At 42.2% G+C, this 23,338-nt stretch overlaps 1 protein-coding gene across 1 annotated transcript; it reads left to right on the forward strand.

Annotated features, from left to right (window-relative positions):
- Window positions 1–10,032: 10,032 nt before the first annotated feature.
- On the forward strand, window positions 10,033–14,527 carry mgat2 (alpha-1,6-mannosyl-glycoprotein 2-beta-N-acetylglucosaminyltransferase). Its single transcript, XM_080452622.1, has 2 exons — window positions 10,033–10,214; window positions 12,589–14,527. The coding sequence occupies exon 2, from the start codon at window positions 12,876–12,878 to the stop codon at window positions 14,379–14,381; it is 1,506 nt and encodes a 501-aa protein (XP_080308748.1). The 5' UTR covers window positions 10,033–10,214; window positions 12,589–12,875; the 3' UTR covers window positions 14,382–14,527.
- The last annotated feature ends 8,811 nt before the right edge of the window (window positions 14,528–23,338 follow it).

Genomic DNA, 23,338 nt, shown 5'->3' on the forward strand with positions numbered 1-23,338 from the left:
CCCATTTATAATGTTTACGTTGTTGTGGAAAAGGTCTATATCTGAAGGAATATATGACTATATATTATAACCAGCTGATAATAAATAATTTGACTATCCATGTAGCTTTGCTATATTTTATAATTTATGGGCAGAATATTACATTATTATGGTTATGATTATGAGTTTGATTGATGATGATGATGATGCTTATTATTATTTATTATTATTTTTATTATTATTATTATTATTATTATTATTATTATTATTATTATTATTATTATTATTATTATTAACCTTCTGAAATGAAATGGTACATATCAGTAGGGAGGAGGTGATGATACAGAGACTGCTAGTAAAGACCAAATTTGAGGCATTTGAGGCCAAATCTACAAATGCCTTCTAAACCAGTTCGTTTTTGTGCCAAGGACCCCCATGATATATATTTGGCCACAGACCCCCATCTGAAAAGGTTTTGTGCCAGGGACCCCCAGAAGAGAAGATTTGTGTTAAAAAAACATTTTTTTAAATACAAATAAATTATTCAAATTTTTTTTTAAATAGGAGATGTACAAGCCTTGCTGTGAGATTGTATAATAGCATTCTGCTATTTTTGAGTAGCCAATGCTAAAAATCTAAAATGACACAGATGCTTTCCCGGTTTTAATGGGTTTTTATAAAAGAGTAAATCATTGTAATATAAATGTTCTATGAGCTGTACAGTGCAGCTTGTGCTGGATGCCAGCGCAGTGCATTAGGGGACAGAGAGGAGAGGCAGCCAACCGTTGGTTCAGCTCGGTTCAGCTGTGTGTCAAGTTAACTGAAATAAGATAAATTTCCACCGGAAGTGGATGGTTTCTGCCTACAAAATAATTGTTGTGCGGGTACAGATTAAGTGTGTGTGTGTGTGTGTGTGTGTGTGTGTGTGTGTGTGTGTGTGTGTGTGTGTGTGTGTGTGTGTGTGTGTGTGTGTGTGTGTGTGTGTGTGTGTGTGTGTGTGTGTGTGCGTGTGTGTGTGTGTGTGTGTGTGTGTGTAACTCTATGATTAACCCTGATATATACCAGGGTTACTTATAGATGGGTTTCTTGTTTGTAAACATGAGAGGATGATGCGCACGCAGTGGAGGGATGAGCCTGTAGAGGGCGCTATTACCCGCAGCAGCTCTGGCCATTGTACATTCATAAAATGAATGGTCTTCACCGGGTTTAATGAAAGTAGATTAAATGATGCAGTTTGTAATATCTTCTTTACTCAATAAAAATGATTTGTCGGAAGTTGGATCTGTTTGTATATAATAGCAGCATTATGCCTATTATGCCTATAATAGCAGCATTATGCCTATCTAAATCCCGAAAATAACAAGAGAGTGAATGGCACTTCCGGGTCGTTCTACCACCCGCATGCGCAGATTGCGCACTCTGCTCTGTGATGACGTCGCTCGGAAACCCATCTATAGAGTGAATCTGTTCCTTAAAACAAGCACAAAAAGTAGATAGATATTTTTTCTGTATCGTTGTTTGTCTATAGATGTTTGAATGTTTATGGACCAAGCCTCTGGCATTTTTGTCATTATCCATTTGGCTTTTTTTTTTTTTTACGTACTTATCTTTACCTGTGTCAATTAAATATTCAATCAATTAATCAATATAAAATGTAAAAAGCATCAGACACATAAGTGGCTGCAGTAATGGTGACAGTGAACAGTGCATTAGACACTATACTGAATACATTGTGCTTGATAGTGTGTGTGACAGTGTGAAGTATGTGAGTCACAGCCTGTGTGGGGGGGGGGGGGGGGGGAGAAACTGTCCCTGAGCCTGCTGGATGGAGACCCAATGCTCCAGTACCATTGCTCAGCTTTTATTTAATGTAATTTCATTTATTTTAAGTGCATTAAAACTACGGGGTTACAGCAGTTCAAGGACAAGCACAATAAAGACTTATTTCCATTATGGTTCCTCTCACAAGCAACAGTTAATACGTTAAAAACACAATACAATACAAAACAAGTGACAGTAACAAGTGCTCCACTATCTTTCCCTGGCCTAGACAAATGACCTTCTAATAGACAGACATGCTTTAGTCTGCTGCTTAAAATACCTCAGAATGGTTATCAGTTTGACACTGGTTTTCGAGGCTGTTCCTAATGATCCCTTGCCAATTTTATTTTTTTAAATAGGAAGGCTAAGATGGCAGAGTAAACAGAACAGTCCATTGTTGCCGTAGCGTTAATGTAGTCTCGCGTAGCCACACAACTATTCCACAATCTCTCTGGATGACGGAAGCATTGGAACGTTGTGGGGAGTCAACAGCGTGTGGCTCGAGAGACTATAGCATGAATGGGATCTTTGATGTTCCTCTCCGGGCCTTCATACCCGTCAGCCCTATAGAGCAGTGGTTCTCAATGGGGCCTGGGGACCCCCAGGGGTCCTTGAGGGAGTACCAGGCGGTCCCCAGCCAAATTATTGATAGTTAGGAACCAAATGGACCCTTATGGGTCTGTAACTTTACGAGTCCATTTGGTTCCATTTGTACCCTCTCAGAGTTAAATTAACACAGATGCAGACATAGATATTAGAAACCTAGATACCTCATTGGCCTCTGCAGTTCATTGGGGCGACTTGTATCGCAATTACACACGGCTCTTCCGCCCTGCACGGCTGCACCTGCCACTCAAAGTGACTACTGGCCAATCACAGCGCTCACAGCGCGTTGACTACTGGCCAATCACAGTGCGTCTTTTCCGGGACTTGTCAGTGCAATGGTTCTCAACCAGTGGTCCGGGAACCACCAGTGGTCCTTGAGGGGGTTCCAGGTGGTACCCAGCTAAATGATGGAGAGTTGATAACCAAATGGACCCTTATATAGATCTTTAAATCTTGAGTATAACATTTCACACTGTCAAGAAGAGTCAAATTGTTAAACATCTACATTACTTACTAAACAAGTACACAATTAGAGAACGTAAATAATTGTTATTTTGACAACATCTAATCGAATGATAACATTCTAAGTTTTGGGTGTGAGAGGCTAAAGCTTATCAAACGGTGGTCCGTGACTCAAATGCTGAATAAATAATGGACCTTGTCATCTTGATATGAAAAAGGTTGAAAACCACTGTTCTAATGCATTTACGTCCATTGAAGCAGACGGTCTCTCCACAATTAAAATCATCACAACTCCCTGAATTTTCAACCTATTTTCAAGCGGTAAAGTTTGTCACAAATGCGAGACATGGAGTTATGGATCCAGTAGGCGTAGGCCTATATTTGGTTACATCTAAATTGCATATTTTCATACCAAAATACTTTCAAGTAACAGTAATAGTCACAAAATATTTTTGTCTCCATTCACTGACAGACTACATGAAATATGCTGGCCACATTGCAGAATTGCCTTTATCCAACATCCTTCATGTTAGCTATTCAGGTCAGAACAGAGCTATCAACTTTGAAAGACTGAAATAATTGTTCATTTGAGAATTTTCTCTTCCAAAAACAGCAACTATAAATGAAAAGTCTGTGTTCCATATTTTAATGGCACTGAAAGTATAACATATAACACAAATACTCCAAGACAGCCAAAAGAATATCATTCCAAAGTCACAGAGCAGAATATCATAATGGCAATAAAGATAAAATAATACCAGAAGCATATCATTTTCTAGCCATGGTTCACGTGACGCTTGTATACGGGCTAATCATTTTCCACACGAAGCGACCATGTCTTATTTGAATTTCACAAATAGAGTGTGGAGTTTGCCAAGTTCCAACTAACTAGATGCTGCGCACAGCTGCTGCCTCTTAAAGGGTTAAAAGCTGGGTTACAAAATGACCCGCCCCCACCTGCCTCTGATTGGCCTACCGAACTTCCGCGTGTGTGACGCACACGGCAGCCCTGCGGCAGCAGGAAGCGCGCCCGAGATACAGACGCTTCAGAGCCGAATGAGGCGTCTACCTTTATATGTCTATGGATGCAGATACTACAGTCTAGATCATACATTGGCAACTGGTGGCCCGGGGGCCACATGCGGCCCCCACCTTCACTTAATGCGGCCCGCAGGTTAATATCGGAATACTGATATATTATTGATTTCAGCTGTTACGATTCCAAACATGCAATCATGACCCGCTTAGCCGCTTTAATTACTTCAGTCTATATTAGTAGCTTAATGACTAGTATACTTTTTTATGTCCAATGTATTTGTATTTAACTAAATGGATTTGAAATTAAATAAAAATGTAACTTTTCAGGATTCCTGCAAAAATAGCAGATCTACAAGCTGAAAACGTGTCACACTGTTACACGTTTTGAGCTTGTAGATCGGCTATTTTTGCTACTTTTGTATGACAAAGAATGGCATTTTAAAAAGTTAAAATGTGCAATGTGGCCCTCTGGAGTGAGTGTGGAAATAATAGTGGCTGATAGATATTTGTATAGTGTCATAATCTGCCTAAATGTCATCTCATCTATTTTCTCTCTCTCTGTGCAAGGCCGCTGAGCTGGCTCTTTCTGAGATAACACTCTCTCCCTTACAGTCCCACTAACTTTGTTTTGTTCTGATGGGTCCAGCCTGGTATGTTAACCATAACACTAGGAGGTTAATCTCGGATTGTTTTAGGAACATTCAGGTCACACCAACTTCGGACACATAACATGAACTTGAGTCGAAATAAGCTTGGAGGAAATTGGTTGCCACGGAAACGAACCAAGATGGCCACCACTGACGATGACGTATCATCATCCCTCTCATCCAATCAAAGGAGTCCACCTTCTCCCGGAAACTCATCTATGTCACATCCTATGATTTCATAGAAAATACAACATTTCATTATACCCAATGGCTGCCTGTCTCCGTCTGCATTTCCTTGTCGCCTTTCTGAAAGATATCGGTACTTTATATGGGTGATAAGGAAAAACAGCTCTATCAGTGGCCCTCTCCATCATCAAAGTTGCCCACCCTTGGTGTAGATTGAGGGGGTCCCAGAGATCAAAATGGTATCAAATTCAGGACTGTGGCCTGATGCATATCAAACTGTGGAGGTCGTTTTAAATTAAAATGGTTGAGAATCACTGCTGTAGGAAATCCCCTCCTGCCCAGTCCTAGGTGGGAGGAGCTCTGGGCTGGGGATTGACCCTACACACCTGAATGTTATTGTTAAGATCAGCACCACCTGCACTTGATTGCAGTGGGGCCTTTAAAATGCAGCCTCTTAAGAGACATGCTGTCATTTTGTGTTTAGTCCCTAATTTAGGTTTGTTTAGTTTCCTGTGTTCGTTATGACCTTTGATGCATTATTTGAGTAAGTACCTATTAATCATTTGTTATGTATTTATTGTTTGTTGAGTTACCGTCCTAGTTATTATGTGTACTTAACAACTTTGGTTTATGGTTTTTCCTTTGTTTCCATAGCCTTAAAATCGTCATCACTGTTTCCATCAATCCACCACATCCTAATGATCCTATGTCCTCTATGTCCTCCTCCTCACTGGACAGGACAATGGGTTCAGTGGGAGCAGGTTTCTCCATCTGGAGAAGACCGAGATTCTGGTGTCTCTCAGGGTCCTCCTGGCAGCGAGGGACAGGCCCGTCTACCTGGGAACCAGAGGAGGGGGACGGGGCCCACCTGAAGGGGTCTCTGGCTGGTCTCTGTGTCTGTCGGCTGGTTTCTTTCTCTCGGTCTGTCAGACGTCCTTCCTGGGGAGTCTGTACTACTGGCCTGTTCACTGGAGTCCACTGACACTACCGAGTCTCTTCTCTGCTGTGTTGAATGACTGTCTTCCTCACTGGTAGCAGATGGTCAGATGCTCTTCTTGGGCGCCACCTGGAACTTGAATTAGGTTGCTGTGTTGGCGCCGTGCCCGTCGATTGGTGTTGTTAATTTATTTCCCTCCGCTTAGTAATATGCTTAAATTCAGCGGGTCGTCTGATCTGAGGTCTTAAAGGGATATTTCACTTTAAAAAAAAGAAAGTGGGTCATTTTATCATCTACTCAGGCTTTTGTGAGCCCCCCAGACAGTTTTTAAGTATTTAGATATTTGATATTCATTTTATCAGACACGGCCCCTTCCTATACAAACCCATTATAACTTCAAACTCTATTTTTAATATGCTAGATTCATCAAAAACACCCATCCTTGGTTCTGGTGACTCATCCTGCCCTCCTAATACGTGAGGGGGCCGTGTTTTTTCGATTCCTATTTATTTTATTGAATTTTTGTATTGTATTAAAAAAAACGAATTCCCAAAATAATATTATAATAAAGTAATTGAAAAAACACGGTCTCTTCACGTATTAGAAGGACAATATCAGTCACCAGAACCAAGGACGGGTGTTTCGCAGCAGTTCCCTGACGACGCTTCTCACGTCCTTTTTAACAGCTGGCCGTTGTGTGAGGAGGTCAGTCACCTCTTCTCGTAATGCTGCTGTCACATCCTGAGTCACATCCATAGAGGTTAGTTTCTCCTCCAGGTCCCTCTGTTGTCTAAAAGCTAAATACTGCAAGGCTGAAAGAATTTGGTTTGGAGGATAGCCACACAGCAGTTCCTCCACAGCGCTTAACCAATATTTAAACATGGCATCTCTTTGTTCACGGGTCATGTTTGAGGCAGCAGAAGGAGTGGTCTTCTGTTCGCTCTCTTGTAAAGACTGGAAGAAGAGGACCCGCTCATCACACAGGTCCCACCACCAGCACTGCGCACCCAGCTCAAGTCCAGGCGTGTCCAGTGCCTCCCCCAGACCCTCTTCCAAGGTGGCTCCACCGACACCCGTCCCCTAACTGGCTCCACCCCCTTGATCGGCCCCCAGACCTTCACCCGAAGTGGCCCCGCCAACTTCAGTGGGCCTCTGTGTGGCTCCACCCTCCTGGTCACCCTCCAGACCCCCTTCCCATTCCCATACAGGCCAACCACCAGACTCATGCCATCCTTCCGGCCTGCCTGGGGTTGCGTGCACCTCATGGGGCGGCTGAGGACATACATTGCCCTTCCTGGGTAGCCAGCCCCGAACTGACACTGGGGACACGGGCATTTTATTAATAATCAAATAAAACTCTATTTGATGGGCTGGGGAATGGATTCACCCTACACACCTGAATGTTATTGTGATCTGCACTTGATTGCAGTGGGGCCCTCAAAATGCAGCCACGTCAGTCTGTGTTTGAGAGAGGCATGCTGTCATTTTGTGTTTGGTACTTAGTTTTGTTTGTTATTCCTGAGTTCCCTTTGCTGCATTATTTGAGTAGGTATTAGTGTAGGCTACTTTACTACTTTGGTTTATGGTTTTTCCTTCGTTTCCATTGCCTTAAAATAATCATCACGGTTTCCATCAATCCACCACATCAAATCCATAACCTGTATGCCATGCCATCGCCAATAAATCTTAAAGGTTAACTTTTACCCATCTGGGCCACTGGTCTTAATACTCTTATCGGTATTCTGGTGTCTGAGTGCTCGCCACTAACTAGCAAACTTACCCAAACGTTACAACTGCTATAGCCGTAGAACAATTCTTCTCTTATGGCATATATTTTTTTCCCCCAGTTCAAATATGATTACATTTGGGGGTCCCCAGTCCAAATATGTTTTTCTTTTTGGCGGGGGGGGGGGGGGGCTGAAAAGGTTGAGAACCAGTGGTGTAGAGGTCCTGTCAGGCGGAAGCTCAGACCTGGTGATGTGCCGCAGTGTTCTAACTAGGCTACACTCTGTAGAGACATGTTTCATTTATACACTGTCACCTAAAATAGCTCATCATCTGCAAGCTCATGATGCGTCACAGTGTCTGACAGTCTGACACAATATAAGACTCTTAAAAAAATAACAATGCAAAGCTTTTTCACAAGCCAGCTGACAACCTCAAATATGTGTTTGAAAAAAATCAAAACAAAGCAGTGTCTTGTCCCATGGTTCTTTTTTTTATGAGCTGAGTCACTGTAAGTAAGGAGCACCATTTGTGCAATAATTAAATAATAATAATAATCAAACTTAATTATGGCATTTATTTTGAGTAAGGACTCGGAGCACCATTCGTGCAACAATTAAAACTGCACTATGTAACTTTCCTCTTCTAGATTTTAACCTGGTTTCCAGCGCAAGGGCAGAATTTGTTTTACCATTGAGCCTGCCTGCTTGCTCAGGGGATACATTTAATTCTTGACCATCAGGTCAAAATCTGTGTCAAATCTTGTGTCTAGGTGAGACATGTCCTGCTTTGACACGATCTAAATGTCTCAATAGAAGAGCAGGGAGACAACATACAACCACCCCAATTATATAAGTTATATTGTAGTAACATACTCTACCATACAGATTGGACAATATTGTTTTTCATTCGTTTTATCCATAAAAAAAAGTTACATAGCGGCGCGCCACTTTAAATAATAATATTAATAATAATAAACACAATTAAATAAACAAATAAACGTAATTATGGCATTTATTTTGCTATATGATAGATAGATGATATTTACTTAGCCTACTTACTTACTTACTTAGTCCTCACTAAGCCACTGCTGAGGTCATCCTGATGAAGGCATTGTTGCCGCAATACGTATGTGTATTTTGTATTCTTGCTATGCATTTGCCAGACTATTAAAGGCTTTTTAACTTTTCCACAAGAGTGCCTTGGTCTCACCCTCTTTTTTTCATGAATTTTGTCACCCATTTGTACCAAAGAACACCTTGTTGGGGATTTTTAGGTCCGGGTACTGTACCCGGACCTTTTTACTACAGCCAAACAGATGCACTTCTTTCTCTCTTTTTTCCACTTAAAGGGATATTTCACTTTAAAAAAAACTTTGGGTCATTTTATCATCTACTCAGGCTTTTGTGAGCCCCCCAGACAGTTTTTAAGTTGCTTGATTCAGTATTTAGATATTTGATATTCATTTTATCAGCCACGCCCCCTTCCTATACAAACCCATTATAACTTCAAACTAAATTTTTAACATGTTAGATTCATCAAAAACACCCGTCCTTGGTTCTGGTGACTCACCCTGCCCTCCTAAAACGTGAGGGGGCCGTGTTCTTTCGATAACTTTTTTCATTTATTTTTAATATTTTTTTTGGAAAATGAAAATAAATTAATACAATAAAAAAAATCAAATTAAATAAATGAAAAAAGTAATTTAAAAAACACGGCCCTCTCGCGTATTAGGAGGGCAGGGTGAGTCACCAGAACCAAGGACGGGTGTTTTTGATGAATCTAACATGTTAAAAATGGAGTTTGAAGTTATAATGGGTTTGTATAGGAAGGGGGCGTGGCTGATACAATGAATATCAAATATCTAAATACTGAATCAAGCAACTTAAAAACGGTCTGGGGGGCTCACAAAAGCCTGAGTAGACGCTAAAATGACCAAAAGTTTTTTTGAAAGTGAAATATCCCTTTAACTGAGGCTTTAGCCCTGAAACATGACTGTCATATCATGACAGTCATGACGGAACTTCAACCTGGTTTTGGCACTTTCTCTATTTACAACCCGTACATCTAAATACACGTTCACATTTCAAATATAAAGTGCTTACCCCACGGCCATGGATGTAAAAAGTTGAAACGGGTGGGTCTAAGTACCCGTATTTTCCGTATTGTTTAATAAAAAGCATTTTAATCCGATCGGTGGCTATTTTCTTCGATTTCTTTTTCATATGCTTTCAACTACGTGACCCTATCGGTTGGGAGGTGTATTGCACTCTGATACATAATCACTCAATGAGAAAATGGTCGCCAATCGGATTAAAATGCTTTTCATTGAACAATACGGAAAATATGGGTACTTAGACCCACCCGTTTAAACCTTTTACGTCCGTGGCCGTGGGGTGAGCACTTTATATTTGAAATTTGAACGTTTATGTAGATGTACGGGACGGGTGGAAAAAGTGTCAATACCAGGTTGAAGTTCCGCCATGACGCTCGCGACAGACGACCGTCATGTGAATGGCTAGCACTAAACAAGCATCTTACTTTGAAGTCCACTTCACCGGAGGTGGAGTTCCCATCACCGCTACGTTGACGCATCATATCTGTCTGCGTGTAGCGTTATTCTCAGTATCTGACTGGATGGCTGCTGCTAGTTGTTGCTTCATAGGAGGTGCGGACAGACAGACAGACAGGCAGATAGACAGATAGATAGACCGGGCAGACAGCAGGTAGTAATATGGAGGAGAAGGAGAGTCTCACGTCACCGTACTGATATGATTCTCGTCGAACCGACTGCAACGTTTCCACCTAAAGAGGTAAATAATATATACGAATGATAACAAATGGATTTTTTTTTTTAATATCCCAAGCTGCAAAAATGGACGCTTTCATGTGGAGAGACGTAGAGGGGGGGGGCTGTGGCTGCTAGCTGCTGCTACAACACAGCTACTGCGTTTTAGCATGACGCTGGTGGCTGGCGTATGAATTATTATTGTTATTAGTGTGTACACACTGGCGTTGGCCACCTGCCTTAGTAGCGTTGTTGACGGATGTTGACGGAACGTTAACCTGCGTTTGGTGTTAAATTAATGGCATTAATGATGGTTTTAAAGGCCTGGAAATCATAGTTTAAAAACGCATCAAATGCGATCAGTTATTTCCATAAACTCCTAGTTAGTACACATGCACTGTGTGTGTGGAATCATGGGTATTGATTCGTTTTAACTGTGTGTGTGCTAAAATGGAACCAAGTGGACCCTTTCGGGTCCATTTGGTTCCATTTTTGCACACTAGCAGTTAAATGAACACTTTTGGATTTGTTGTACTGCTGGGGATATGTTCCAAAAAGATAAATGGCTGTGTTTTTGTTTGTAAAACCAATACAAAAGTGTAAACATTTACACATGGACTCCAATGGGAACAAGGCATGTAGTGCTTTGCTCTACTTTCACTCTTCATACCAGTAACCTGTAAGCTGATTGTATGACATTCTGTATAGTAGTGTGTATATCTGTCTGTCTCTTATATGTCATCATGATTTGTGTGCATGGGGTTCTCATCTTAAAGTGCTTAATGAGTCTTCCAGTTTAGTAGACCTTGTATTGTGAATTTGTACTTCCATGTACTGATGTTCTCATGTCTTACTAAATAAAGTACATCAATCAATCAATCTCTTGGATTTATCCATTTAGCCTCCTTTTGTATGAAACTGTACCTCTGTGCTTTTGCAAACTGTTCATAAATGTTTCATGTTTAATTTGAATGCTTCACTTCGAATGATTGATTGAATACTTTATTAGCAGTTTGCAAAAAAAAGCACAGGAAAGTACAGTTCAATACAAGGTCAGCTAAGAGTATTTAAAACCCAAGAATCATAATAAATCATAAATACTACGTTTTTAATTTGACCCTTTTTTAGCCTATGTAGGGTCCCATGTAATTGTTTGGTTACCTTTTCTGTTATATGCCATTTTGTTTTGTAGCACTTTGATTGCAAAAATGTAAAGTGTGTTAAAATTCCAATGTTTTATTATTATAAACAAGACATGAGCTACAGCATGTATAGTGATGGTATAAACATAAATAAACGATGAACATCACTGGGAAACATGAACAATTACAGGGATTTCTTTTCATTTGACTTGTTTTGCTTTTAACTAAAACAGGCCAAACAAGTTATGTGATATTTCAGGAGGAAGTTGGTTAAATAATGCCACGCCATCCATCGTGTAAATTAATACAGGTACACGTACCATTTTAGGTGGCTGCAGGGCAGGCTAAGCTCACTGTGAGTGCACTGTGACTGTGCACACATTATTTGGTCCATAACTAGGGATTATTGTGCCTGATGGAGGCTCTTATGTGTCCGGTGCAACTGCTCTCTGCATTATTTGTATGTGTTGATGCATAAATTATTGATTATTTATGATTCGTGCCAGTGGTTGTTGCCAGTGAAAAAGCCTTAAAGGTTTCTGATTCTGACACAGTGCTGCAAAGGATTCATCGATTAGTTGTCATCTATTAGATTAATTGCCAACCGTAATTGATTAATCGTTTGATTAATTCTTTAAGAAAAACATTTGGGCTATTTTAGCTATTTTTGTAAAAAAAATAAAAATAGCCCTTTTTAACAGATTCAAAGTCAAACCAGGAAAACACAACACACATATCACAATATTACAATATCCAAAATCCCATATGTATATTGCCAACCCTAGTGCCTGTTATCAAATCAAACTTTATTTATAGCACATTTACAACAACCGAAATTGGTGGGCAACAACAGAAAACAGGCCTGTGCAACAACATAGTCACAGGACAAAGCAAAAGATAAGAACATATGAAACAAGGTAAATGACAAAACATTAAAAGCTAGAAAAGAAGTGAGTCTTGAGGCGAGATTTAAAAACCCTGATTGACTGAGCAGTTCTAATGGGGAGGGGTAGGCTGTTCCAGAGCGTGGGCGCATCAGCAGCAAAGGCACGGTCACCCCTGGTCCTTAGTCTTGTTTTGGGAACCACCAGGGGTGACTTGTCAGATTATGTCCATATTTGGATGGGAGTACGTCATATCGCTATGGCATCATAGATATCCCTATTTACAATGCAAGTCATTGCTGTGTGTATGTTATTATCAAGAGTACAGTAGTTATATCTATCTAATTTTATATTGTTGTGCTTATTTTTACAGTCAGTGGGTTCATTGCACACTCCTCCCCTGCTGTCTCCCAGCAACCAGCATGCCTTATGGAGTATTTACCCTGGCTTACTGACATTCCAGAGGATTCCATGTTTACATTCCAACAGTTTGCATCACCAAGTATCAACTTAATAAGCACCCTTTTATAATCGAAACCCCCCTGCTCCCCCGACACCCCAAGCACAGCATCGCTAAGCACAGCAGCATCACCGCTAACCGAAGAAACCCCGCTTGCAGCTTTTCCGTTTCTCGACAATCAAACCTTCTCAGCCCTTTGCATGCACCAAGGGGGTGACTCGCCTATCATGAGATTCCGAATCTACAAGAGGAAGGTGGTGATATTGACGCTGGTGGTTGTGGTGTGTGGCCTTGCGTTCTGGAGCAGCGGGAGGCAGAAGAAGAGCGGCGGCAACAGCAACGTGGGGTCTTCTTTCCCCAAGGAGGCGGAGCAGGGCGTGCGGAGAGGCAGCAGCAGCAGCAGCAGTGTCAGCAGTAGCAGCAGCAACAACGGAAACAATAATAACCAGGTGCAGCAGCAACAGAACACGCCTGCTGCTGCTGCCGCCGCCGCTGCCAGCCGGCCTCCACTTATCGTCCAAGCCAACAACGACAGTCATGCCGCAGAGAAGGAGAGAGAGAAAGAGAAGACTAATAACGCGGCTAACAACAAGCCGGACGTGGACAACGCCACGCTGGTCTACCGGGGCATCGTCTTCCAGCTCAACTTCGACCAGACGATCCGGAACGAGGAGAAGTTCAGGGCGGTGCGGCAGAAGGACGACCCGGTCGTGGTCGTCCAGGTCCACAACCGGCCGGACTACCTTAAGCTGCTGGTGGACAGTTTACGCAAGGCCAGGGGCGTGGACGGCATACTGCTGATATTCAGCCACGACTTCTGGTCCCCGGAGATCAATCAGGTGATCGCCTCGGTGGACTTCTGCCAGGTGCTGCAGATCTTCTTCCCCTTCAGCATCCAACTGTACCCTCAGGAGTTCCCGGGCCACGACCCCAGGGACTGCCCCCGAGACATTCCCAGGAACGAGGCCTTAAAGATGGGCTGCATCAACGCGGAGTACCCCGACTCGTTCGGCCACTACCGCGAGGCCAAGTTCTCCCAGACGAAGCACCACTGGTGGTGGAAGCTGCACTTTGTGTTCGACAGGGTCAAGGCCCTGAAGGACCACCGGGGCCAGGTCCTGCTCATAGAGGAGGACCACTACGTGTCCCCGGACTTCCTGCACACGCTGAAGCTGATGTCGGCGCTCAAGAAGGAGCAGTGCCCCGACTGCGACATCCTCTCCCTCGGGGCCTACAGCCACATCGGCTACTCCAGCAAGGCGAACAAGGTGGAGGTGAAGGCCTGGAAGTCCACCGAGCACAACATGGGCATGGCCCTGGGCAGGGAGACGTACGACAAGCTCATCCGCTGCACGGACGCCTTCTGCACGTACGACGACTACAACTGGGACTGGTCCCTGCAGTACCTGACCGTGGCCTGCCTGCCCCAGTACTGGAAGGTGATGGTGAGCGAGGCGCCGCGCGTCTTCCACGCCGGCGACTGCGGTATGCACCACAAGAAGAGCGCCTGCATGCCCCAGAGCCAGAAGACCAAGATCGAGAACGTGCTGCAGAGCAGCGGGAACCAGCTGTTCCCCAAGAACCTGCTGATCACAAAGAGACTGCCGGCCAACGGGGCCGGGGGCGTGGCCCCGCACGTCAAAAACGGGGGGTGGGGCGACATCAGGGACCACGAACTCTGCAAGAGCTACCTTCGATTACAGTGACCTTAAATTGCTACTATTATATATTACTATCTCTCTTTTGCATCCTGTTTAAAGACGAAAGTGTTTTAAAAAGAAATCTTTATGGACTACTATTCATATTGCCTGTTTTAATGGACTGTTCCAAATAAAAAGAATGTTGGGTTTGAGCCGCTTTATCACTAGTATGTCGTCTTATTTGTTTTGTTTGTTTTTCTTTTTTGGGCTGCAACTATTAATTATCTTGGTGATTATTCTATATATTTTGATTAATTGAACAATCAAGAAGCCTGTTTGTTAATTTAAATGTATTGTTATATGGAGTCAACGTGAAAAGATTGAAATCGATTTTTTTATAATTGACTAAATCGATCAGTCTGATTAACCCACCCTATTGTATGCTTTCTTTTTAAATGAAACAGTGTTGTGAATAGCCAATCTGCAAGCTCACAACACGTTGCATCCCTACACGTTCTGAGCTTGTCGATCTGCTATTTTGGGTATTTTTGAAAATCTATTACTTTAAAATCGATATCTTTCTTTCAATAATGGATTCAACCCAATCGTTTGATTGACTGCTGCACCCCTAATGTATTTCTCACTTGACAAACGAGGAAGCATGCTATAGTATTGTTTATAACGGAGTGCCTATGGTTAGAATTAATGGAGTTTCCTGAGCTCTACTGAAGATGTAGCCCACACCTCTTACACAGCTGAGATGGCACCATAGTGAGGCTCTCGCTGGGCCGGTCATAAATCTCATGAATCTGTGGATTTAGCAATCCCTGTGCGCATGCATAATTAATTTGGAGGAGGTATTTATATCGCAAATTTGCTGAGATGAAAAGAAGATCCTTTGAGACACCTTGTTCCAATTAAATTATCTTCAATTTGGTCCTCAACAGGTTTTCGAGCACACACACAGTGTGTGATGTTATTCAGACACACACAAGGGACAATGCAATTAAAACGTAGCATCAGAGATAACCATGGCAATGACACGACCACAGATGTGATGCTTATGAAGGAACGTCTAGATCGGGGCATGTTTTAGACCAGTGGTTCTCAATCTTTTCAGGCTGCAACCCCCCCCCGCCAAAAAAAATATATAATATTTTAACTGGGGGACCCCCCCACCCTGACTAGCACTTGGAACTGAAGGCATTACATTTTGTCATCTCAATAGCCGATCTACAAGCTCACAATGCCTTGCAAATGTGACATTTTTGCACATTCTTATTTGACAATTTGGCCAATGTTGGCCAGTTTTTATTGTATACCGGTAGTTTGTTGATCTTTGCTTCTGGGGGTCCCTGGAACAAAATCTTTTGTGATTGGGGTCTGCGGCCAAATACATATAACTTTGGGGGTCCTTCACATGAAAAAGTTTGAGCACCACTGATATATAGCAACATACATTTTTCCAGAAAACTCAGGATTTAGAAGACATTTTTGTAGAATCGGCCTCAGGTCTTCATTGAATTAGAGGAATTGACAGGTCATAAGCCCTAATCACATCCACCTATGATGTGATTAGGGCCTTCGTCCATTGAGGTACATTTTACCAGGCTGATTCCCCCGGCTTAGGCAGAGATTTAAATGTGTCCAGGACAGGTAGATGAATGGGGAGGCCTCTCTGTCCCCGGAGAGTTACTTTACACACTGATACAAGCCTCCCTCATCCCCTGTGTTGTTGCTGCAGAGAGTGCATTTACATTTTAAGTGCTTTGAGTGTGGCTCGATATTGACAGTTTCCGCCAAGAGCCCGGTGGCTTTCTGTGAGGCTGCATTGATTTCCCCTCTTCTCCCCCCAAAGGCAAGGCTTTGCAGCCTAGCACTGAGCACTGTTCAAAAACCAGGAGGAATTGCCAAGCCATAACTTATAGTATAATACTGTGTGTGTGTATATATATATATGTATATATATATACTGTATATCGTTGCTGTCGGGCAGAATCCTCTTATCTCCATATTTTTGACTTTTTGCCAGCGGCCCAGGGCCAGATCTGCTACTCTTGCTACTTTTGAATTTGAATCCTGGAAAGAAACAGTTTTGGACATATGAGGTTTTTCCACCCTGACAGAGACGATATACATACACGTACACTTATACTGTATGTTTGTGTGTGTGTATATGAATGAATTTAAATGTGACATAACATCTGTCTGAAGTGCTCAGCATATTGCCGTAGTCACGCATCGAGATGTTCTAGATTAAGTTACCCTGATCAGGCAGAACAGATACTTTGTTCGAAAGGAGTTTTTTTACTGCAGTATTATGGACTACACTACAGCATTTCTGTGGGGTGAGGAAAAAGTCTGCTTCTGTCTCGCCCAGTCAATCAACTTTATTTTGTGCCAGACTGAGCAATATTTTGTTTTTTAGCACCATGGCATAAACCATACCGGACAGACTGGAAGTACACTGAATGCTTAACCCACTTGAACGTTTATAAAAGTAATTTCACCTACCCCGGAGACCAGAAAGTACTACTATTATTATTATTATCATTTTTTATTTTTGCTAATACATGCAAGTGAATACTATAATTACAAAATTGATTGATTGACCACACTAAAGGTTAGTGCCTAAATGTGACTCAGACAAAGTAATAGTAATGTGTTAATAATGAGAACAAAGAATAAAATAAATGATTAGTGCAATAAAAGTAGAAAGCATAAAACACAGAGCAAGATAAAAGCTAGACATTTCATCCACATCACCTTCATATCCTATAATCCTAACAACTGTTATTATACTGTAAGGTATTAATGTTGGGTTTATTAAATATGTTTTATGATATACAGTACTTTTCTCGTAAGAGTGTAGCTTTGTATGCAGACATGTGACTGGGCATGGGGCTTTCCATGCTGTGGTCGTGTGACAACTGAATAATAACAGTTGCTCCCATGGTGGATGAGTCCAATAATTGGTTCTGCTCCTCTGGGGGAAGACTGCTCAGATTAGAATAGAATAGATTAGAATAGAACAGAACATGGCGCTTGGGTGGCGCAGTGGTATAGTCCCTGCCCACCACCACGGAGGTTGTGGGTTCGGATCCACCGTGGTGCATCCGGTGCTTTGTCGGATTTGTGCGAACACAATTGGCCCGTGTTCTGGGGAGGGAAGCCGGGCGGGGAGGGTGACACATGTCACTGCATGCAATCCTACAGGCTGGGGCGGCACTTGTCAGCAGGGAGTGTTGGGCGGGAGGAGTAGGACGAAGGCTCTACGTCCTCCTGGTGGGGGCTCCTCACTGGCAGGTGAGTCAGTAGGATACAACAGCAGTGAAACAAAAAAGAATTGCATGGGTTCCCGAGGCTACAACACAGAAATGTGTGTGGGGAGGAATTAATTAGCATAACGACTAAATTGGGGAGAAAAAGGGGGTAAAAAATACTTGGCTACTCTAATAGAACAGTGATTCTCAACCTTTATAATTTGAAGGACCCCCAGTTTGATATGCTTTAGGCCAGTGGTTCTCAACCAGTGGGTCGGGTCCTCACATGATTATTTTGGGGGGTTGAGAACCACTGATATAACTGGCCTTCTTTAATACTCATTAAGATGGCACCATTTCTGTCAACTCAATCTGTGTCTCATTGGCTGCGGGTACATGGACAGTTTCATTCGGAATGAATACACTTCTATTCGGAATGAATGAATGGATGAATTCATTCAGAATAGAAATGCTCATGTAAACACCTCAATTGGAATAGAATATTCCATTCCAGTCTGACCCGAATGAATTTTCATTCGGGTTAGGAGGGGTGGTATAGACCGTTTGAATCGGGATATACCAATCGGAATTGACCATGTAAACACTTTATTCCGAACGCTCCTCTCTGTTTGGAATACATGCATTCCTTTGCGCATGTCCGTGCTTATAGTGCTGTCAGAATTGTCCAAAAATGACCTATCAAATCTCTAATTCGGCCACGGTCACTCCTGCGGGATAAAATGAATGATTCTATTCTATAGCGTCATTTAATAAGCCATGGTTAAGCCCAGACTTGTCCAGGAGAACGGACGCTCCAAGGATTACTGGCCTAGGCTACACTTATATGGATCTTTTTCTAAACGGGTATTTTAGTCCTCAGTTTTTAAAAAGAATCCCTGGCCACATGACAAAGATTTTTTTTTTTTAATCCCTGTCCACACGTAAACGCAGAAACGCATTGATCAGCTGCAAGTTTCAATTTTAAATCAGATTTTACATTTATTTTATATATGAGGGGCCAAATACGCATACATTTTTAATCACATGTTAAGGCCAAATACTGCAATAGCTGCATTGTTTTAATAGCATACGTGAACAAAAATAAATGAAAACTACATTATTAGGGCGCAGCTGCAGCGAAAACAGATGAGTTTTACTTAATCAATTCATTACATGGGCAGCCGGAACGGTCGTCCCAAAACACTACGCCCCACGCACCTTTTGAGCGGGCCATCCACGGCCGCTCCATGGTCGCTGGATTTTGACCCGGGGCGATTGTGTTTTAGGGCGACAGACTCCGCATTCTCCGTTAGCGCACCGCGCACTACTCGGCGCAGAAAGAGGGTTTTCGTCACAGTGAATGAGTTACAGCATGTTTCAAAGCTTTTTCATAATAATACAAGAAAAACGTGACACTCGGCATAATGAGTAGCTTATACTTTCTACTTAAGTATATTTTGATGTCAATACTTTTGTACTTTTGCCATAAATGAGCGTGCCTTGTTTCATAGACTGTAGTGTTGCTCTCTCTCTCTCTCCATTTATTATTATTATGACCATGAGCGGTCCGGTGTTTATGTATTATTATTTATTATTATAATGACCATGTGCGAATGCGCGATGACGTCATCGTACCTACATGAGAAATGTGACAAATAGTATAGGCTAGCCTACGTTTTACCGTGTCTGGTACCAATACAAAAAAATAAACTGGTCTGAACTTGTAGATCTGCTACTTTTGCAGTAAAACGGCGATAACAAAGGAACACAGGCTTGTACCGCATACAACGCTGCCTGGCCAGGAGTCGGTGCGTTGCTTACCGGCCAGTCTACGACCGACAGACCTCCGCCGCGGAGGCACAAGGGGGCTATTCATTGCCTCCTCCCATGCCCACCAGGGGAAGCTCTGCTCCGGGTAGTGGCCCCTGGTCCATGCCCGGGCGTAGGCGGGAACCACTTTGCGCATGTCAAAAGTTATATTCCGAATGAATGCTTTGGTCATGTAAACGAGGAATACTTTTATTCAGGTCCCATGTAAACAGGTGAGTGGATCAGATTCCTCTATTCGGAATGAGTTCATTCGGAATGAATTCATTCTGAATGAATACATGATGGTCCATGTACCCGCAGCCATTGGGGTGTATGGACAGTTCAGAAACCTGTCTACCAATGACATCATCGCTGGGGATTCCAATCTAATTGAAACAACAGCCTTTCTCTGTAACTGGAAAGTTAGCATGTTGAAATAAAAGTAATTGTTCATGATCAAATCTGAACTGCTGTTTCCAAATGAGTAAATCAGTACCGCGTCATCAGTGCCCATACCCTAGGTGGGGTTGGTGAAAGGGCATTTCTGTGTGGAGTTTGCACTCCCTGTGTCGTAGGTACCCTCACAAAAACATGCAGTAATCCTGGTCTCTATACTGCCTCCCCCTGGTCAGCCGGGCGCCTGATGGAGGGGAAAGGAACTGGTTGGAATAACGCGCTACGTCCTACCGGGGGAAACTCCCCCCTGTCAGGTGATAAGAAGCGGCCTGCTCACTCCTCATGCATTGAAGGAAGCATGAGCTCAGTTCAAAGCTCTCCCCAAGCTGGCAGACGGAGAGTAGCGCCCAGGATTACAAGCTTAGGCCATTGGCACTGGGTGAACAAATGGGTTACAAAATCGTGGGATAAAAATTTACAAACAAAACAAAACCAACATACAGTATACGTGTATACAGGATATCTGCACATTTCTCAAATATTATCTAAGAAATAGGCAAAAAAGTAGCCGATCTTGGCGTTGTGAGCTTGTAGATCGGCTATTTTCACGATATTTATCTGTGGAACCGAGTCAAATATGATTATTTTGGGGGGTCGCAGACTGAAAAGATTGAGAACCATGCTGGCTTAGAGGGTAGAGAGGCCATCTGGTTACTACTGCTCCCCCTGGGCACTCATCATAATCATCTGAGCAGCCATCAGCATGGCTGAAGCTGAAAACTGAATTTAATCAAAGAATTTTCCAAGTCTAAACCTTTCTCATTGAACGAACAAAACAAAACCCCATCCCATGCAAACTCCTCATCTGGGAGATCTAAAGTCCTGTCAGTCTGGAAAAATAACAAATTCCCTGAGGAAGCACTTTTGTCTTTTAACATTTGTTTCATATCCAGAGAGAGAGAGAAAATTGAATATGAGCTAATACGCCTACGCACTGTCTTCATACTCAAATCTTTTTTATTTGACGCAACATTTTTTGTGACTGGGACTTGATTTCAGGCATATTTCAACCAAATAGAATGAAATAATATAATTTATAGTTTAGAGTATAAATTCAGCTGGATGCAGTCCTTCTGTGACTGCTTGTCTACAGAGTGGCTTCTAATGTATAAAAAGCTGCCGTACACTGTTATGTCCTCGGTGTTAATTTGACCCTTATAGGGATTCATTCGGGTACATTATTTTGTACACAAGTTAAAATAACACGCAGGATTTTACAGTGCAATCTTAGTATGCAAATGTATTCCCTTTCATTTGCTTGCAATATATGCCTTGAGAAGGTCCCTAACTGAATCTCTGCTGACTACAGCACGATTTATGCTTTTGTCACACGACGGTGTCGAGCACCGAAAAAAAATCGTGGATCTACAAGCTCACAATGTGTCATGGATGTGCCGTGTTGTGAGCTTGTAGATCGGCTGTTTTAGGCGACAACGACACTGTTGTACAAGTATAAATTAGGCTTAAAAATACAGTGAGTGGGTGTTGTTTTCCTCATTATACAGACTGCTGTGCCGTATACTGATAGAAAGTGTACCAAACTCTTTTGTTTCAGGGACAAAGAGTCAAAGTTCGTACAGGGGGTGTTATGTCCCATAGGCCTACAGTATGTCACTTTGAGCTTCCTTTGTTGGGGGTGTTATGTCCCATACCTCACTTTGAGCTTCTGTTTGTTGCCATATACGTAGTTAGGATCTCAGAATCATTACATACACATAATTTCCTTGTTTTTTATTTGATTCATGTACATTGGTTCATGCCTGCAGATTTCCTGAGGCCAGCCTATGTGCAGTGGTGTAAAGTAAGTACATATACTCAAGTACAGTAGGCTACTTCAGTACAATTTCGAGGTATTTTTGGGCGGTGAAACCGCCCCTATAAGTGAGATTTGGAAAAATGTACATTTTCCTGCGCTGTGATCTGGGCCCAGGAAATTAGTAGAATTATCCTGCGCTGTGATTGGCCAATCACAGCCTATTCAGGACTGTGATTGGCCAGTGTCACATGACACATGTGCATAGCCCTATATAAGCAACCATAACTTGAAAAAAACCAAAATTTGGTTTTTTTCAAGTTATGGTTTTGTCCATCATAAAGAGTGTTTCAATAAATGTATTTATCCTTTGTACATGATTGATCGACTCCATTCAGTATTGTGATTAGCTAGCAAGACACCGCCCACTTCACACAGGGTGTGATTTTTTACTTTACTGGAGTATTTCCAATTTCCTGTACTCCACTACATCTCAGAGGCAAATATTGTACTTTTACTCCACTACAATTACTTGAAAACTTTAGTTACCAGTTACTTTGCAGATTTGGATTATTATTGCAAAACATACATTAACCACCTCAGCCCTATATATTTCGGCCATTTTAAAACAGCCGATCTACAAGCTCACAATGCGTCGCGATGCCACACATTGTGAGCTTGTAGATCTGCTATTTTCAAAAGATTTTTATACATTTGAAAACTTGTGAAATAGGACATTCTGCATGATGAGGCGGCCTACTTTCTACTTTTAGTACTTTAAGTACATTTTGATACCAATACTTTTGTATTTACTCAAGTAAATTTTGAATTCCGGACTTCTACTTGTAACAGAGTTACATTGCAGTATTGATACTTTTACTGAAGTAAAAAAGGCAAGTACTTTTTCCACCACTGCTTAGTTAGGATCTCAGCATCTTTTACATCCATCATTTCCTTGTTTTTTTTTATTTGATTCATGTACATTGGTTTATGCCTGGCCTGCCGATTTCCTGAGGGCAGCCTGCCAGCCTATGTGTGTAAAACCAAATTACTGATTGCACTCCAGTGATCTACAGCACTGAAGTGACGTTAAGTCCAATCCACTTCAGTTAGCAAACCACTTCATTTAACAAGCCTAATCAATTTTGATGGGCCATTAACCACTTGAACCCTAATAGGCCTCGCGTCCCTATTCCGGTCATGTCATCATAGATCACTGGTTCTCAACGTCGGGTCCAGGGACCCACCAAGGGTCCAAATGGACCCTTATGGGTCTGTGACTTCTCACTGAGCATTTTATAGTGTAGATTGACTAGGGTCCCAGAGGTAAAACATTGTATTGAATAGGGGGTCCGTGCTGATAATGCACAATGAAACTCGGGGGCCCTTCAAATGAAAAAGGTAGAGAATCATAGTCATAGGCTAATAGGCAAACATGAATATAAGAACGCTCGCCCCAAAACACGCTCGCCCCGTGTCAAATCCGGCGACCTCGGAACGGTTGCCACCAGGTATTCCTAAACGTAACATCAGTAAAACTATGCCTGAACCTAACCTTATTCCTAAACTTAACTTAACCTCAGTAAAACTATGCCTGAACCTAACCTTATTCCTAAACTTAACTTAACCTCAGTAAAACAATGCCTGAACCTAACCTTATTCCTAAACTTAACTTAACCTCAGTAAAACTATGCCTGAACCTAACCTTATTCCTAAACTTAACTTAACCTCAGTAAAACTAT

This window comes from Gymnoscopelus braueri (genome assembly GCF_963280865.1).
Source record: "Gymnoscopelus braueri genome assembly, chromosome: 16".
Taxonomy (NCBI): domain Eukaryota; kingdom Metazoa; phylum Chordata; class Actinopteri; order Myctophiformes; family Myctophidae; genus Gymnoscopelus; species Gymnoscopelus braueri.

What these genes read in the sequence shown, in the direction of transcription:
- mgat2 (XM_080452622.1), top strand. Translation starts at nt 12,876, where the DNA reads ATGCACCAAGGGGGTGACTCGCCTATCATGAGATTCCGAATCTACAAG.